The sequence below is a fragment of the Dendroctonus ponderosae genome, unplaced genomic scaffold (assembly GCF_020466585.1).
Source record: "Dendroctonus ponderosae isolate FM_Combo_2020 unplaced genomic scaffold, Dpon_F_20191213v2 Dpon_F_20191213_1, whole genome shotgun sequence".
In the NCBI taxonomy this organism is placed as follows: Eukaryota; Metazoa; Arthropoda; class Insecta; order Coleoptera; family Curculionidae; genus Dendroctonus; species Dendroctonus ponderosae.
Window position 1 is genome coordinate 49275465 of NW_026017110.1, and position 19625 is coordinate 49295089.

General features: G+C 38.5%; 1 protein-coding gene across 2 annotated transcripts in view; it reads right to left on the reverse strand.

Annotated features, from left to right (window-relative positions):
* Positions 1–19387, reverse strand: part of LOC109541396 (toll-like receptor 6) — a 51705-nt gene extending 32318 nt beyond the window's left edge. The window contains exons 1-2 of one of the 2 annotated variants that reach the window (XM_019910258.2): positions 15285–19387; positions 3239–3907 (exon numbers count right to left, since the gene is read on the reverse strand). In XM_019910258.2, the coding sequence (XP_019765817.1) occupies positions 15302–19147 (3846 nt within the window). In that variant the 5' untranslated portion in view covers positions 19148–19387 and the 3' untranslated portion in view covers positions 3239–3907; positions 15285–15301. Of the gene's footprint in view, positions 1–3238; positions 3908–15284 lie in introns of those variants that run through there. The other variant, XM_019910259.2, reaches the window with a different exon arrangement.
* Positions 19388–19625: the final 238 nt, after the last annotated feature.

A 19625-nucleotide genomic window follows, 5' to 3' on the forward strand; every position in this document is an offset into this window, starting at 1 on the left:
CTGTAAAAAATTGTCAGTCGGTGATCCAATTGGAATATTTTTTGATCGAATCAAAGCTCTATTCTTGAACAAAATTTGAGTTATGAAATAAATAATGAGAGGGTGTTTAAATGCTGCCATCTTATAACGTGAATTTTGTTCAAGAATGGAGCTGAGATTCGATCGAAAAATTATTCGAATCGGCTCGCTGAGTGAGAAAATATTCACAGTCAAACGTCAGGGAATATTTCATCATAACAAATCATTATGAAAGGCACTGAGACGCCTTTAAAGTCCGTAATGAAAACTGGAATTTTCGGCAAACTTTCAGTTGTGCCCGGTTAATTAACAAAGGAACAACTAAAAAGAGCCAGTTTACTTTTCTCAAAAGTGGAGCTTATAGCCATAAACGGCCAATTTTGAATGCATGTTGAGTTGATAATTTGACCAAAATTTTCTGCTGAAAAACGATTATGCAAACGTACAAATCCAAATCAAAGATCATACAGATGGAAATTACACAATAAATTGGAAATTAGTGGTTCTCTCTATCGATGTATTGAAAACGCATCGATGCAAAATGACACAATAAACTAAATCAATCACCTAATTAGTTTGTCGCGTTTGGGGAAAAGCATCTCCATTCGGTTTGTGCGGAATAATGTGCTATACATATTTCTATTAGGTAATTGATGTTTCATGGATTAAACGTTACACTATACACAGCTTGAGGATGGCAAGTTGGCACTGTTTTGGCACTATGCCACAAATCGTGTTTCAGAGGCGCGCCTGCTTAAAAAAAGTTGAAACCGCCAAAAAACTTTTCAAAGTTTAAGAAATGATTATGAAAAAACCACCCGCTAGAAACAAACCAAATTTAGAAGTCTAGTAACCAGAAGTTTTCTCCGTCGACTCCTTATTCCCGCATTTGGAAGACTCACAAGGTTCTTTAGATAGGAGACTTAAACGAGTATAACACAAATAGAACAAATCGCGCAAAAATTTCCAGGCTTCAAAAATTAACTACGAAGAAACCACTGGCTCGAAATTTTCACTTCAGCTAAATTGAAGCTTCGTCTATCGACTGATGAGGCCTACATTTGACAGCCCTAAATGCTACTTTTGAGACGAGCATTAGAGAAGCATGATACAAAAACCAGAATCGTGGAAAAAACTTTCGACACTTCAAAAATCAGTTATCAAGGAACCACTAGCTCGAACCGAAGCAAATTTACACCACACTTTAACTAGGACCTCGTCTATCGATTTCTGACTTCCGTATTTGGCAGTCTAAACTGGTTCTTTAGAGACGAGCATTAGAAGAGCATGATGCAAAAACGAAAAATCGCTCCAAAAAATCCCAATTTCAAAAATTAATTCTGAATGAGCCAATTAACGAGCATTAATAGAACCAAAGTCAGCCGATCAGTTAAAGTGAGGCTTTCCCTTTCAACTATTGATGCCCCGACTGGGAAGTATCAAGTGGATCTTTAGAAACAAGCTTCAGAAGAGCAAAGTGCAAAGACAAAAAACTGCGTAAAGACTTTCAAATGAATTATGAAAAATTTCTTTACTCAGATTGAACCAAATTTGCGCTAAAAGTAAAAGGGGAAATCCTCCATAGACTCCTGAGGCCTTCATTGGGAACTGGAAAATAATTCTTCAGAAACACGCATTAGACGAGAATGATACAAGAACCAAAAATCGCGGGCTTAATTTCCAGGTTCCAAAAATTAATCGCCAGAACACCAGTCAGTAAAGTGAAACCGCCTTCAGGCTGCAATTAAACTGAAGCTCTTTCGATTCCTGATATCCTCATTTAGAAATCTCGAATGGTTTTTTAGAGGCAATCTTCAGAAGAACGTGACGAAGAAATGATACATCGGGTGAAAACTTTGCTAAGTTTAACAATTGTTGCTAAAGGAACGACTAACTCTAACTCTAATTTAACGAGATTCATCACCCAAATCAGCTGAATCTTCCTTCCTGATATTCGTATTCGTAGGCCTCAAATGGTTCTTCTTTCCAGCCGGCTGGAAAAGGCAAAAACCGCTCTGAAGAAGCACCGGCTCTAATCGAACCAAATTTGCAGGTTTCGGCTTAACTTCATCTTCATCTGCAATTTGGAGAATTATTCTCTTTGAAGCTCGCCAATCTTCTGTGTTTTTCCTCTATTTTGTCCTCAGAATCAAATGGAAAAGTTGATACGTTTTTCCGCGTTTTGTGTCTAAAATTTATCAATTTTCTCTCTGTGATTATTCCGAGAAATTCTGTTGTTTCGTGTAAAGTGGCTCTAGAAGAAAGTCATTAATTATTACAAGCATTTCAAAACAATTTTTTTTCATCGATTAATCAACTGCTTTATAAATTCGAATGGCTTTACTTCGTTAAATAAGGAAATAGACAGTTGATACATTTTGAGCAATCCTTGCTGCATATACTTTGAATATTATTTCTTCTCCCAACTATAATGTCCATAATACAGATCTCCAACCTGGGAGGGCAAAGTTCTCTTCCGGAAGCGCTTTGCAGTGCACAATATTTCTAAACTTAATTAGTCGCAGGAAAGTTGGGCAGTTTAGTTCCTTTCTATAGAGTAAGTCGTTTAAATTAATTGAATTTTCTCTACATGAAAATAGTATTTTGAATTAATAAAGTTCCGGAAGCAATGCTTTTCTTAATGGCTTTTAGAGCCATTCTCCTTTGAATGCTGCAATATATTCTATTATGCTGTTTAGAAATGTACTCGAGTTGCATACTTTTCCAGTTGTGTTTATATGGGAAGTATTTAAACAATAATTGAAGTACTCAAGTGTAGCTAAAGCCGCCAGGGTATTGTTTCAAATTATTTTATTGGCAAGAAATGTTTAGGTCTGTGATGACATTATTCTAAGTGCTTGAGTATGGGCATTCTAGAAGAAAGAACTACTAAATGCAGAGGTCATATGTGTGAAACAAAGAGGTCATATGTGTGAAAGATAAATAGCTGCGTAAGAAAAAGAAGAGACCAAACAGATGTAGGTTGAGTTACCAGCCAATCAGCTCTTCGTTGTTAATGCTAGCCCTGCCTTCAAAGGTGTCACTTCTCTGTCCTTTGCACGCGCTTGTACCCCAGCCTTGTCCCTCTTGCATATTCTTTTACGTCAATCATGAATTGTAAGTTTTTGATTTTTATTGAGGAATCAAAGCTTGAATACTTACACAAATTAGTTGTAGTCCGAAATTAATGAACCAAAGACTTTCAAAATAAAACTCAGGGTTTAGATCAAAAACGAATATTCGTTTATTAAACTTGTGCCTTAACACACCAGGTGTAACGGAAAAGACATTAAAAAATTATAATTAGCATATTTAGTAGATTTTATCACAGTTGTCGCAAATATTAGTGTGATTAATTAAGGTCTATATACATTTTTACAAACATATCTGGTTATTTTTCTTTTCGGATAATGGAAATAATAAATTAATATTTATCCTAAAAGCCTTATACAATTCATCGTTGGCCAGCACGTATAAATTCGAATAAATTTATTCGAAATCGCTATTGAATGCAATATTTACACTTTTTTAGAATCTGCATGCATCACACACTCTCAATATAATTCATCGAATTTAACAAATTTCACGTAATTACATATTTCGATCTATAGGAAATAATGAAAGGCTACAAAAAACTTCATTGTTCCAATTAGTCAACTGCGAGCAATAATGTCTTTGAGGTAGTACTTGAAGCCTAAATCTATAACATTGAGTACAGTCTTAAATAAATACGGAATAATAAATAGGAGATTATTTTTATCACAGTTAAAATTTAAACTAATTCACAAAAGCATTTCTCTGGCTCACTTAGCAAAAGTCTTCCCAATTAACAGCAGCTTCACTCGGAGTCTTCGATTCCACAGTGTTCGTCATCATCTCAAATGAATTTCTGGAAATTATTTTGGCAGTTAATCGACAGTCTACAGACGAAGATTAGTAGTGTTAGTAGATTTTTCATGCAAGATGCTTCGTTGAGGCATTATGAGATCCAGAGATGTCGATATTTTGAATGTTTTAAGCCCCAACATATACACGATTGACATCGTCTGGAAGAAGCACGCACAATGTTCCCTTCGCTCTTAATATAACACAGAAATTACTTTCGGATTCGGCAAGGGCACGGACCCTTAGCCCAAAACCGATCCTCGTTTTTTGTAGGCTCGAGGTTTGCTAAGCCGTCTCGTTCGATAACCCAAATTCCACAAAAAATCCCGGCCAGAAGCAACATTAAATAAGAGAAATGGTTTCGTCGTTACGTTCGGCGTTTATTTTGAGTGTTTTCTTTTAGAAACCCGCTTTTTTCGGTATCGAGTTTGATTTCTTTGACACTCAATTATTCACGAAATATACTTTGATTTAGACGATGTGGATCGACCCGGTGGTTGGAAGTCATGTTTCAATGGCCATCTTTATTTTAAACACAAGTTTCCTTTATGTATGTATGTCTTTATAACACGTATCGTTAGAATAAGTGATGAAATCCTGAAGTATTTTTTTTTAATAAATTTATGCAAAAAGGCAGTAATTTGGACTATTAAGTTTAACTCCAATAGAGTAATTAATATTATATTTTCTTGGCGCGTTTTCAACATCATTCATGTGCTGGCATTTTCACCCATTCCCCTTCAATCAATGGCAAGAAATAGTCAGTTTTTTCGTCATAAATGAGAAATTATTAAAACTGTTTGCATAAACCGATTCGTTTCTGATTTATTGGCTCTATTTCACTCTATTTTATTCCTCCTCTTCCATTCGAATTTTTTTTGGATTCCAATTGTCTTAAATCTTTCTTGATTCATCTTTTTGGGCTTAAAATTAAAGAGCTCAGAAAACGGGTCTCAACAATTATCTGCTGGAAATACTTAACAGTTTTTCGTTAGAAAGGTTAGGTTCTATGCAAAGCTATGCAAGTTCTATTCATTATCCCCCCTTATTATATTTTCTTGATAACAAATCGCTGATTGCCATTGCTTTTATTTAAATCTTTTCACTTACATTTTTCTCTTGTTTATAATTGCTGCTTTCATTTTTGTTTCATTGTCTGTTGGTACTGTGGTGATTTTTAAATTTGTGGAACCAAGTAAAAAGTGAAAAGCTGAGTATAAACAATTCTTACAGATTTTCGTTGAAAAGTAGTTATTTTGCTCTATTCAACTCCTTTTTGCTGACCATCCTCCATTATTATTATTTTTTACTAACGAATAATTTACTACGAGAATTGAAGATTTCTTGATTTATTTTTGGAAGAACTCCTTATTTGCCATTTCCTGCGAGCTTCTCTTCGATGCACTTTTGTTTAAAATTGTGTGAAATGGTTTTCCTTACTTCCGGTTTCCTGGTGCTTTTCAGATTCGAATCTATTAGGGTTATTTTTAACGAGGTAAATTTTAGGTGCAGCTAAATGAGTACTCAATAGAAGAACCTAAACAATTATTTCTCTGAAGGTACTGAAAAACTCGTTTTTCGTTGCAAAGTAGTTTGTATTTTATTGGATTTAGTCAACTCTTTTTTATTTATCATGCTTAATTTTCCTGGCTTGGAACTCCTTGTCGCTCTGTTAACTTTTCTTTAGATCTGGCCATCGTTTCAATATTTTCGTGTTATTTTAAACTTTCTTTTCCTTTTCTCTTTGATTGTTTTGGGGTCGTAAATGTTTCCTCATACTGCACTTTCTGTTCTAAAAATGTTCCCTGATTTGTCATCTTCGGGTTATTTTACCTGACTTTCACTTTCTGTTGCATCCGTGTCAAATTGAAATTTATTACTGGTGCATTCGGCTTCTTTGTTCCCTCTTTTGTAACCCTTTTGTGGCGTTGTCTTTCTAAAATGCGTTTCAACCCTTTAAATTTGAATGTGCCTTTTCAAAGTTTCGGATTTTAGGTAGTTAATGGCGCACCAAAGGACACGAAAATTTCACTTCTTTTATGTTTTGGTGGCAGGTAGCAAGTGTTTGATTTCAGGGAGCTTTTGTTCAAATCTAAATGCAATAAATCTTGATTTGTCTATGTAACTTCCATGTGAGAATCCGGAAAATTTCTGAAGAAAACTGTGTTTCTATTTTACAAGAACGCAGTCTCGAACACAATTAAATAAGGGATAATGAAAAGGAAGAGCAAAAACTAAACAACAAAAGTTTGCATCAAAATCTGAGTGTTATGAAACCAGGACTGCTAGATCTGAACATTTGCTTGAGGATGAAATACATATTTATATTGTAAGTATAATCAAACGTATTAACTCCCAATTTTTCTGGACCTTCAACGGCGACCGTCTGGTCTGGTTAATTTGCTATAAACCGGCTTTCCTAAATAAACGTGCACGGGACGAAATATTTAATGTTCCGTCATATTTAACAAAAGGAAAATCTAATTATACGTCAAGTTCAAGCACGAAAATGTCCGTTTTCTTCGAAGACTCCCGTTCTCAGAATGCGTCCGAACTATTTACCATGTCATTAAGTAAAGGGATCGTTGAAAATGCCAGTGTCTGAGCTTAGAGAAATATTCTTCTACGGATATGTTCACGTTATTTAGACCCCGGCACTATCATTTTCCACAGGGTTTTAATTTAGGATTATACACGTTGTTTGGAATGTTAATGTGGGTTTCGAGAATAAATATGGGGCCCTGTGATGAGTGAGACACGTCTGATTGCGAAGTAATTACATTCGAGGAATCAGAACATTTGTGACTAATCGTCTTATTTTCTATCGGCCAGACACTCGAAACATTTAAGGCTTGAAGGCGATTTAATTGCGTAATACATCAGGTCAACTGATTGACCGTATTATAAATAACACCTTGGTGTTTGTAACCTTTAGTGAGTGTTCAAACGTTTTCTTGGCTCCATTTCAACACCCCTGTTTCTGGTGCTTCCAGGCAGAGTTTTGAAACCGATGATAAAGCTTCATTTTGCGCACACATCCAGCATGATAGAAGTACCAGTTAATTGCATCAACACATAGAGGGGCCTGCGTAGTTGGAAATAGAATCAGCAGAATAAAGAGCGGCTGAGAATTGTTTGTAGAAGGCATAAATGAAAAGAAAAGGAAAATTAATGTGAAATGTTCAGTGTTTTCCATTGTAATGTCCTTCAGCCAGTAGCGTACGTTACATGCATCTCAACAACGTATTTTCCCGACTTCTTTTACGCACCAAAACTGCTTAAATATGAGCAACATGCTTGGCCGTAACGGCAAATAAAAGTATTGAAAAGCCACTTAGGGCAATACGAAGAGCAAATGGGCCATTAAACAGCGATTTATTAAGCTTTGTTTATATAATTGGCCATTGCTGGGGTCAAAACATGCGTCGTTTATATGACGTGAACAAAACCACAATGTTCAATGCTAAATCATTCTGACCCAAACTAACTTTCTATTCAAATCAAGTTTTCCTATCTTGAAGCGAGTCATTTCATTTGGCAATTTCCTTCAAATTTCACAGGGTAGATGAGAAAAATCAAACGTATCTAAAACGGGACATTGTGTTGGTCTTTGTGTTCAGTGCGCCCGATCTTCTAAACGGATGAAGTTACGAAAATACAAGCGAAAAGTCAGGGTTTTCATAATTAACGTTTGGAGTACCTAGAATGTTAAACTCGATAAGATTAGCACTTAAGAGCGCCAGGGCAAAATTGCTTGCAAACCGGAGTTGAGCGAACAGAATACTAAAATAATCCTAAAAACAATAAGATCTTTCAGGCATAAACGACAAATTGGAGTGAAAAATGAGCACATTTAAAGTTGTTGGCTATTTTAAATGCCCTTGACGTTCTTTTCTTGTGTTCTTCAGTTGAGTTGTTCAAAAAGCTCAGGAGTTCAGAAGTTGCAAATTTCTTCTTAGTTTTCTTAATCGGTCACTTTACAGTTTGCATTCAGCTTAATTTATGAATTTTCGTAGCATTTCAATCGAATTCCACACAAATATTCCCTAGAGGATTTTTTTGTAAGGCACCACAGCCGACATCATTTTCTCGCTTTTACAAGAAACGAGGAGAAAAAAATGAAGGCGTCGAGAAGCAGCTGAAAAACCTTTTGATTAAATTCAAAAGAAAAAGACTAAAAAATCAAATAAGAGACAAACTAGTTTTGTTAAAGTGTCGAAGAAATTGTCGACTTAAAATTGTACCATTTATATTTATTCTCTTATTTTCACCTTAAATTTTTCTTCTTCCCTTCAATAATTGGGCGTAGTTTTGTAACTTTGGTTAGTTTTATGGTCTGATTTTCCAAAATTTCAATCCAATTTTATGCGCATTTTCTTTCCATTTATCAAAAGCCAAATGTAAGCAGTTAGAAATGGTTGCTGAATAATCAAGATTTTCAGATGAATTGTGGATTTCTTGGGAAAATGTCCGTCAATGTTTCACTTTTGAGTTGTTTTCAGAACTGTTTTTTTTTGCGAATTAGGCTTTGCTGGTGTATCCAGTGCGACCCTAGAAAGTTTGAAAATTGTGGATGTAGTGGGAAAACTTGCCACTTTTACTATTCAGTTCACACGCGAAAACGATGAAATATTACACTTCGTGTAATATTTTTTCGTTATTTAATCGCATTAAACGAGATGAGATGGAATCGTCTCGCTTTGTACCTTTGGAGGCTTGATTGACAAATTCCTAAGTAAACATTGTAATTATAGAGCCGATTTTCTTCTATTAAAGTATGTATAGAATAATTTCGGAATTTTATAATCAGTGCTTGAAGCAAAAAATTGTTTTGACCACGATTTTTGGCCTGGAAGTCATTTGAAAGTGGCAGTCTTTGTGCAGGATTAATTAACTAAAATTAGGAAAGAATCTAAGCAAGATACCAAAAGTTTTAGTGATCATATCGATCAAATTCTTCAGAAAAGTACGATATTTCTGATTTTTTCTAAGTGAACGTGAGTGATTGAAATTATAAGTAAAAGCGTTTGTTCAATGTTTAGTTTCTCATTTTATAAATGTGCTTAATGTCTAAGAAAAATACATATAAATTCAAATTAAAAAATGAACAATGTTTGTTTCGTATAAGCCTGGAGGTTGCACCAATACCAAACGAAGCTGCACGATTATGAAATAAAAAAATCTTTTAGTGGGTGCTCGAGGACAAAAAAACATTCAAGCTTTGCTAAGAGCAGGAACACGATTGCTGCAATTCGAGCAAATAAGAAATCATCAAATTATAGGACATTAAGATTTTTTTAGTATCAGCGAAGAGACAAAATTTTGACTAACATAAGATCCAGGTCTTTCTTTGTTAACATTTTTAAATTCTATAATGAACAGAAGGAATTAATGGGAAAAAATTGTCGATATTCTTGGAGTCTTCAACACAGAGAATGAAATTTAAATCTGTATAAATTAGCTGCGAAAGTTAATGATCGGTGGAAACTTTGGGCAATAAGTTGTTTTCTCCGAAAAGGAGCCTTGAAAAGCGAAAAGTCTTGATAAAACGCTGATATTGATGAGCCTCATAAAACCGTTCGCTATCGCCAAAGCTTTCTGCAAAAAATGAAAAATTGATACCATTTTCCCACACGAATGAGCTGAGCGAATGATTTATAAAATTTAGATAAATTAAATTAGCGAGAGGAGGACTTAGAATTTTCCATCCCTTCGAACGGAAGGCATTATTATTGAACGTAAATAAGCTTCAAATAAGCATCCAAGTAATGTAAAAAATAAATAATCCACTTAGCTCCAAAAAAGTAAACTTTTCAGTACAAATTCAATTAGCAACGTTAAGCTGTTGGATGGCTAAATATACGTTGGCCCAATGTACGCCCCTGTTTTAAGCCTGAACATAAACACCCCCATGAAGCCGAGACCTAAAACGAAGAGAGGTTTTGTACACATAATGTGTACTTTATACGTCAGCTGCCTAACTGCGATTTTAGGTGTTTGGCAACATGGTTATTCCAACAATCGCTGTTTCATATAAATGGATTATCATCCGCTATTGTGCGGGGAGGTTTGGACAATGCCAGGGGCTGGAAGGGTGGAAACTATAGTCAAAAAAATACCGTAAATAAATTAAAAGGTCCCTCTTTATTGGGCCTGATTGGGTTCCAACTGTCGGCGTTCAGGCTAAACAATCAAATTGAAACTGGGGTCCACTGGCATGCAATTTGAATTTCAATTTTTCCAGAACTTTGTATATAATAATTTTCTGCTTTCCTTTGGAATACGAAATGTCTGTGGTATTTCCAGCTTGTAAAGTAAATGGCCGAGAAAAGGAAACTGACATCACATGAATAATAAAATCGAGCTGTTCTAGGCATTCCCATTCTTCTGACACGTGCTCTATCTAGTCTTGTTTAGAATAAATGTATATTTTGGGTTGCGCGCAGTTTTTCCAGCTTTAACCGAACATTAAATAGCAATTAACCGAAAAATAAAAAGATAGAAAGTGGCAGGAAATAGTTATCTAACATGGGCATAAATCATGACCCAACAAAATCTGTTCCATGTCGTATTTGGAATAAATTACGTTTTCTCTGCAAGCATCTCTATTTCGGTATTGTGCTTGACATAAAAACACTGACCTCATAGGGATACTTGGCTTCGAAACAGTGCCATAAAATCACCTACCACTGAGCGCATTTTTAAGAATGGTCATGTTTTATTTGATGTTGTAATAAATGTTAGTTGTTCCGGGAAGTTATTATTTTAATGAATACGCTATGTTTGTCTGTCTTTAATAGTTCGGCATTGTGCATTTTTTTAAAATTTTATCACGACATGCCTTTTATCTAACGACGTCTTCGACTGTTAAAAATTAAAAAAAATGCCTGCTAACTAATCTATTGGGCCCAAAACCGTCTTTGAGCTCTAATTGTTTTTACGGATTATCTATATTGTAAAACTGAATTCCGGTTTCAAACATTCAGCCTTTTTACGCAAACAATTGCACGCATTTTCGACTCTATTATGGACCTGAGATGAAAGCGATCGTTCGATTGTCTCGAAAAAAACGGACTCAATTCAGGGAATAATAAAAAAAACATTTACAGAACGGAAAAGTTACAAAATACACTTTTTCGGCAAAAATTACATTTCCCGTTGTAAACAGTTGAGACAGGTTAAGAAACAAAGTAAACTTTGGTAACGTTGTTAACAGAATCGACATTTCCAAAGATGTCAGACCTTTGAAAATTCCTAACTTCCAATCCAGGAACGGCGGCACATTGAAATTTGCTCACCCCGCAGAAGATACTTGAAACTTTACTAGTTTCAATCGAATACCATGGAATTCAATTGTCAGCCAACCCTACAAATGACCATTAGGGCCAAAAATGAACATTTATACTCCACAGGAGGCTCTGGCTTAAAAATTTGCAAGTTTTCCTCAAGAGTCGAGGGCAACTTGAAATTAGCTCACCGTATAGCGGAAGCCTCGAGCAGCAAACCTCTGCAAAGGATGGGCAAAAAATGGACATCCACACTAAACTGCACGCTCGTATTTAAAAATTCCCAACTTTCAATCCCCCGCGTGTGGCAACTTATTAAATAGGGAGCCAAAAATAAACATTCACACTAAACTGCACACTCGCCTAAAACCATTTCCAACTTCCACGCCAATGCTGGTAGCAACTTGAAATTTGCGCACCCTATAGTGTAAGGGTAGCAACCAGCTTAGAGTAACGGTTCTCTCTAGTAAGTGTGGATTGATTTGAAATACAGGTAGGATTGATATTAAATCCAGTGTTATCCATTCAAACGGAAATAGTAGACGACTTTATTGGTTCACAAGGTAATAAAAATCGCAGTAACAGCTTACTGAGACATGCACAAGCAGTAAAACCTGCAAACCACAATTTCGGTTATAAAATAAAATAAAATAAAATTAAGAGCGAGTTTATAGTAATCTTCAGACTTACTGGCGTGAGAGTTAATGGAATTCCGAAACTACAAAATGAATCAAAATCGCTTGAAACCGCTAAGTTTTTGGGGGTGTGGAAAAGAGTTTTTCTTAGTGTTTCTACCTCTGAAGATGCAAGCAAAACCTCTGACAGAAATCCTTTTCTACGATAAACTATAAGCTGGAAAGTCTCGCCAGCTAAAAAATTAAAATGAAAGAATCACAGAAATAACTGCCCGACTTTTTTTAGCTTTAACCTCGGAAACATTAAACTTCTACACTTCTACCTCTGATATGATCTAGATAAACTTAGCCACTTACAGCTGAATTGTAGGTGCAAGCTTTGTGGATTTAGGTGTCAAGTAATTTACATCACGGTAATGAAGAATACTTCCTATACAGAAGCTTGACAATGTTGCCTAGTTGCTGTTGCCCAAGAACACATTAAATGCCTCATCTCCTCACATGGTTTCGCCAAAAAGCTGCGAATTTAATTGAATTTCCTGAAAACAGGCAAATAGAATCCTTAATCTGTCTGTCCCATCCAAGTGACATTGTAAATAGCCGGAAAACAGTAATGCTCGTCAAAAACTATCGCCCCCAGTTTATATATGGACCCTTCGATCGAATAAATCTTGATTTATACACATCGTTGTATCCCTTTTCATCCCGCAAGTGGCATGTCGACTTTTTAACAAAGAATTCGTCCCTCCCTTTCCTTGAAATCGTTCCGGAAACCTATATTGTCTTGGTGAATTTGCACCATCCGAATATACTGCCTGAGTCGAGAGTATGGGAGGAGATTTATTGAAGTCAAGGGAGAAACACCAAAACTATTGATTATTTGCGCAAGGAAAACTGTTGTAGAAATAACGAAATTTGCTCTAGAAGATCTTGAACTGAATAAAAAAAACGACCATGTACGTACAATAAATTGACTTCTTCAGAAGATTCTAAGACCCAGTCATTAACCTTAGCAAATAAATCGGTACAAAACATGATTTGTTCTTGATGCACATGGAAAAAATAAAACGAACAAAGACGATAAAATCCATCAGCAAAAATCCGAATAACAAGGGCTAAAAAGAAAGTCGTGCAAAAACTTTCCGCGTTTGACATGCCTTGCCGATATAACAACCGAGCCACTAGCTTCTTTTCTTCTCTGCTTTATGGGTTGTTTCTATCCCGGACAGACGTAATAATGTCCTGTAGCTTCGCGCCTTTTACTGCAGGAAGAGAGAATTATGTAGGGAACTCAATAACTCGAAAAGGAACAGCGCGGCAACTCCCAAGGAAAACATGGACGCTTTTCCACTCGAGCAAAATATGGAAGTGAATAGTTAGAGTTTCGGTTTAAAGGTGGTAATTATGTCACATAAGGTTCCACGGAAGCCCATAATCTGATAGGGTGGTCGGACTGCAATAAATAAGATGTTATCAGTTTTAAAAAGCGATCGAAATTCCCCGTCTAGGCGCTGGCATTTTTCAAGAAGCAGCTTGTTAGCAGGTAGTTTCGTTTTTAATGAGGGGTAGTTCAAGGAAATTTATTAGGGACAATTTATTAAAGATCGTGATTTCATTCTGCCCGGTGTCTTAATAAGATAATTTATATTTAAAATCGTGGATGGCGTTCTAGTCGAGCCGCGCACCGCCACTTCAGGTCTCGCTCATTTGTTAAATTATTTTCTTAATTAAAAATGAAACTTGGAGAGATAATGCTTTCCTGTCTGGCTAACAGGCGTAAGTTACTGCATGCGCTCGATACAGAAACTTTCAGAACACGCTTTACTTATAATGATAATCTGGGCCATAAATGCATTTCCATCAAATCATTAAAATAAGGAAGGGTGACGTATGTTTTCTGATAGTCTGCTAATGCTGAAAACTTCAAATTGCTGGTCGCTTTATCTTGAAAATTCCGATTTTTGAAAGGGGAATTGGCTTGAGGGCAAAAATTATTGACTTTTTGCCCTCAGTACGTATAGGTCAGACTCAAAATATCTTTTATTATTTTGCCCGGAACGCTGGCAAGTGAAATTACCCACAGCGCTGAAAAAAAAATTATTTCGACTTTTTAGTGAAAAGACTCGTGAAATTAGTTTGTTTTGCCAAAAACACATCATTAGGTACATTTTCTTCTGATCGAACACAGAAACAAAGGTGCTCAAAAATTTCTTTTGAATTGAAACCCAATTTTTAAACTATGCGACGAAAAGACCCATTCAAGTTCTCATTTCAATGTTTTTCTGAAATACTCGAAAAAGAAACTAAACATTGGCTAAAATTGTTAACTCATCAGATCGCTCCTGTTGCACTTCAAAAGCAATTATATCTGGCATTTCCTGTAAAAGTTTCTTAACAATCGCCACGAATAAACCAATAACTACTTGAGGAATGAATGAAAAAGCAATTAAGCGTTACCAGATCATTAGAATAAGTGATTATTCCACCCGAAAAACAAATTCGAAGTTCGCTAAGCAAGCTAAACATTAATTAACTCGGAATTATAGCAAACAAAACTAGGTTAACTTGCGTAATGAGCTACGAATAAAATAGTAAGAATGCGAAATAATACACGATAAAGTGAATTAAAGAAGGCGAAATTACCTAAAAATGTCGATTGAGTTTTGATCTTTAGTAAGACTTGATATCTTAATGGTTTTACAATTGAAATTCGTCTAATAGTCTTTGAAGCCAAAGCAAGTAAATAATTCCAATCGTTTTATTCAGAGATAAAAATCAAATTTATGACCCGGAGCGATATCAGATTCAAAATGGTCATAAAATTGCTTCCCGCCGGCTAGATGATCTAAAAAAAGGGTGTATCGGTTCAATTTAGCCTTCCCTAAGAGTTTGTGTGTAAGAAAAGAGGACAAAGAAGTGTCGTCAAGGAGAAAATAGGAGAGTGAGCTCCTGGTTGATGAAAAATGTATTGCAGATGACTTTTATATATGAGACGAGTCTGCAAAGTGGTTTTTTCAGGTAGCAAAATAACAAGTTCCTGCATGGAAATTTATATCAAGTTGAAACAAAAAAAATCTCATCTATCTGAACCCTCGATCCGTCGAAAATCGCAACATTATTTCTATTTCCATCAGCCAGAATCGTCCCCTCCGACTTCTCATCCAAGAGCAATTATTACAGTTGGGAATTCGAAAAAAAAAACAAGGTGACGGTCGTACCTTATTGGTGGACCAGCGTGTGTAAATAAATTCGGTATGAAAAATAAGGCATTTGCAAATAAAAATTGACTGGTACTAGCAGCCTGAATCGTTCCACTCGGGTTTCACATCAAGAGCCGCAAATTGACCGCTTTTAAATTAAAGTCCCACAAGACCATAAATCAACTGAAATTAGTGTTAGTCTACTACGTTGAACTCGAGAGAGAAAAACTAATTTCCAATTAAAATAAATAAATTCTTACCTGCTAAATGCGAACCGCTACGCCCACAAAGGATGTGGCATCGTGCGGGAATCACGTGGCAAACTTGAAGAGTTCGGCAGGAACGGCGGCAATTTTCCAGGAGGAGGCGGTGGAGAAAACACTGGACTTCTGGATCGGTCCATTAGATGCGAAGGAGTGGCTGTGGCGTAGATGTTCACAGAAGATCTTTGATGCATGCAGCTTTTCCGCACGTCTGGCATGGCAAATTGCAGCTTTTGCCAGAACTGCCGGTCGCCCCATTCGATCACCGTGTTGGTTTTGAGGTACAGCCTTAGATCGGGATCGAGATCCCGCGAAGGCAATTCCCCAGTCACGATGAAAATGAGCCGCTTGCGCCTATCTTTTAGCACTTCGTGCAAAGCGCTTTTAAACTCGAATCGACACCACTCGTTATGAAGAAAGTTCTTCGATAGCACAATGATAGTTCGCTTGGAGGATTCGACTGCCTCAATTATCGTGTCAGCCACATAGGCTGACACGTTAAAGTCCCTGTAGTGAAGACACAGTCTGTAGGAAGGATCGCCGCTTTCTAATCCGGGGGCCAAAGCCTGACTAACGAACACTTCATCTTTTACACTGTAGCTAACATAAGCGTCAAAAAGACGCTCTTTGTCCTGCTGTTCGTCAAACGCGGTAGTTTTGTAGCACATTCGCAGGCCGCAACGCGAATACACCCATACTCTTAGCTCTCTGCGGTAGTAAAAGGCGCCGCATACGATCACAACGCTTGCGATAAAAACGCACATTGTTCCCAACAGTAACGGCAGATAATCGTTCATGACCTGCTGCTCGACAATTGCGTGATTTCCATCGGAAAAGAACTGCAGACACTTGGAGGAATTGAAATCGGACATTTTCGGCCCCAGAAGATTGGTGGAGTTGTTGACCACGCAGGTGATTCTGGTGGCGTCCACCACTTTGGCGTAATTCTGCTTCAGCCACGACTTAAACCGCCCAACATACCCGCAATCGCAAGACCAGTGATTATAAGCCAACCCAATCTCCACCAAATAAGGATTCAATGAAAGCTGCCACACCTCAAACGAGTACAGCCGATTTTCATCCAAACGCAGCACTTCCAAGTGTTTCAACTCGAGAAAAGTCCTGTTATCGATAAAATGAATCATGTTCCCTTGCAAATAGAGCTCGCGAAGCGACTCCAAAGTGGCCAGTTCAAAGCCGAGCAGTTCCTTAATTCGATTGTTCTCCAAATGCAAAATGGACAACCGTCGAAGTCCGCTAAACGTGTGGTTGTAAATCGCTGCAATATTGGAGTTATTCGCGTAAAGAACCCTCAAATTCTTGCGGCCAATGAACGAGTGGCTGGAGAGTTCTCCGAAATTGTTTCCGTCCAAATACAGCTCGCTTGCGTCCATTGGGATGGTGTTTGGCATTTCAGTGTAGCCCGCACTGGAACATTCCACTACATTCGAGCTCCACAGTTGGTCGTGATAACAAGTGCAGTTTGTTGGGCAGGTCATTTCGCAGTCGCAGGCATCAAAGTCGCAGCAGTGGCACAGAGCGAAACAGTGTGTTTTATATGTGCAGAGAAACTGCGAGGACTCGACCTCAATCAGGGGCATGTAGTTGTTCTCCCTGTTGTACAGCAGTTTGCAGTAGATACTTTCCAAGTCCATTACTCGCGGGTGTTGGCGCAGATGGTCCAGTTTGTTGATTCGCTGCAGCCATTCCATGGTGCAATCGCACTGGAACGGATTGCCCCCAATGTAGAACTCTGGGAGAGGTTTCTCCGGGTCAACAGGTGTGAGCAGGAGCGTGTTCAAGTCCATGCTCCCAATCTGGTTCGCATACAGATCCACTCTGCTTAAATTGGTTTTTTTGATGAAAGTATGCGGCTCCACAGTGCTGATTAGATTGTCGTTCAAAAACAGCAGCTCGATGCTGCTGGGCATCGAGCTTGCGCTGATTTTCGATATTTTGTTGAAGCTGGCGTCCAATTGGGACAATCTTAATTCGTAATCGAGATTGTACCGATTGCGCAATTCTCTTACGTTGTTTTTATGCAAATCGAGCCATTGTAGGCTCTGCGGAATCAATGCGTAATCGAACCATTCCAGTTGATTATCGGACACATTCAGCCACAGCAGGCTTTGAATATCCGCAAATAATCCGCTGACGTCGATTAATTGATTGGAGTCCAGTCGAATGGCTTGCAAGTTGGGGCTGTTGGAAAACGAGCCCTGTTCGACTCGCTCGATTTTGTTTTTGGCCAAATTCAGAATCTGCAGAGCCGGCAAATCGGCGAACGCGCGCTTGCTAACGTTTTGTATTTTGTTGCCGAGCATTCTCAGGCCGTACAAATTGTCCAGGCCTCGAAAGCCCGGCTCGTCGAGATACGTAATCAAATTTTCCCCCAAATCAACTGTTCTTAAGAGCCGCATGTCTTTCAGGGCCAACGGGACCGCTTTCAGGTGATTGCTATTTAAATTCAGGTCCTGCAGACTGGAGCAGTTTCTGAATGAATCGGGGTGAATGCCTTCGAGTACGTTATTATCCAGGGCAAGCAGCGACAGAACGTAGAGCCCATTAAGAGAGTACGCGTCCAAGTAGCTGATCCTGTTATATGAAATTATCAATGTGTGCAAATTATTCATGGGGGCAAATGTGTCTGCGGGAATGGTTTCCAGTGAATTATGCTCCAAGTTGAGAATTTGCAGGGTGTATAAATCGCGGAAGAATGACGGATCCAATTTGGAGATTCGGTTATATGATAGATTCAGCAGGACTAGTCGAATTAGGCCGGAGAACGTGTCAGCGTTTATCCAGGAGCTGGTTAGGAGATTTTTCGATATATCCAGAGCCAGTAGCTGATCGAGATTGGCGAAAAGCCCTGGGGCCAACACACTGATTGAGTTGTTTTGCAAGTAGATTTCCTTAATTGACTCGCGACAGTCCTTGAACAGTTCGCTGGGCAAAGCGACCACTTTGTTATTGGATAGATCAAAAATCTGCAGGGCCTTAAGCCCGTTTAGAGCCTTGTCGGCCACCATGCTTATTTCATTGTTATGAATGTAAAACTCCTTGAGTCTACGCAACACACTAAACCCGTTGGCGGGAATGAGAACAAAGTGATTAAAAGACGTGTCCAGTACCTGAATGTCCAAACTGCATGGATGCGTCAATGTCCTGGTGTTTTCTGGAACATGAGCTTCGTCTTCGGCCACACTGATCAACGGCTGGGGTAAACCGGGGGCTTTTTCCCTGAAGCCCAAGTCGCTCACGTCTTGCAAGCGATTTTCGCTCACGTTCAAAAACACCATGTTGATGAGTGGGCAGAAGATGTTCTCTGGAAAGGACCAAATGTTGTTGCACGACACGTCCAGACGCTCCAGCTGTCTGACAGGGGTGAAACTATCGCGCGAAAAATCCAGATTCATTGCCGGCCAATCGGTGTTGTGTGTTCGCACAGTGAGATTTCGCAGATCTCTTAGGCCGAACAGGGTGGCTGCTGGCCATCTTGCCAGTTTGCAATGCTCCAGCTCCAAAGCTCGCAGTTTGTTCAAGTGGACGAAACTGCGATCGTCCAGACTGGAACGGGACATTATGTCCGAATTGCACTCGATTCTCAAGGAAGTTGTGTGCTCAGATGGTATGACGCTGAAGTTGGTCGTGTCGAACTCACTGTTGATAGTGCGGAGTTTGCAGGTGAGTGCGACCTCGTCCTGTCCACTGGCTGTAGACGGATCTCGCACCCACCACTGACAATCATCTGGTGCTTCGTATCTGAGCCCACTTGACGAATCCGTGGGTGATATGTCATTGCCGGCATGGCCAGAGTTGATTAGCGAGCAGCCGAAGAACAACACTAGTGATATGATCATTTTTCCGCAGTTTTTTGCAATGTTTGTGGCACTACGAGCAAAAGTGCTTCCGGTGATGCATTGGACACGGACACTAAACACACGCACAGTTTTCCGTTTGAAATTTAAATAAATTGTTCACGCCCGATCTAGTGACGAATGTGGCACATGCGATCTCACGACGAGCGACCGTACACAAGAGCGCACAAATTTGAACTAGCGCCTCTTGTGCTGCAGTGAATGATACACGCGAACAGTCAAAAGCTCCATGAGCTTTAGAGCCCCGAACGGGTCCGAAAGCTCTCGAGGGCTCGCCGACCATCGTTCGGCCCCTCCTTATGAAGCAGATCCAAGAAAGACGAAATACCTTTAAAGGGGTGATGATTTGTTCTTGTGGAAGAATTGGGAATGACCAGTTGACTGGCCGGGGTCGATTTCAAAGTTGATGTCGATTATTACACAGTCAACATTGATTTTTTCAATTCGGGCATTTTTTTGG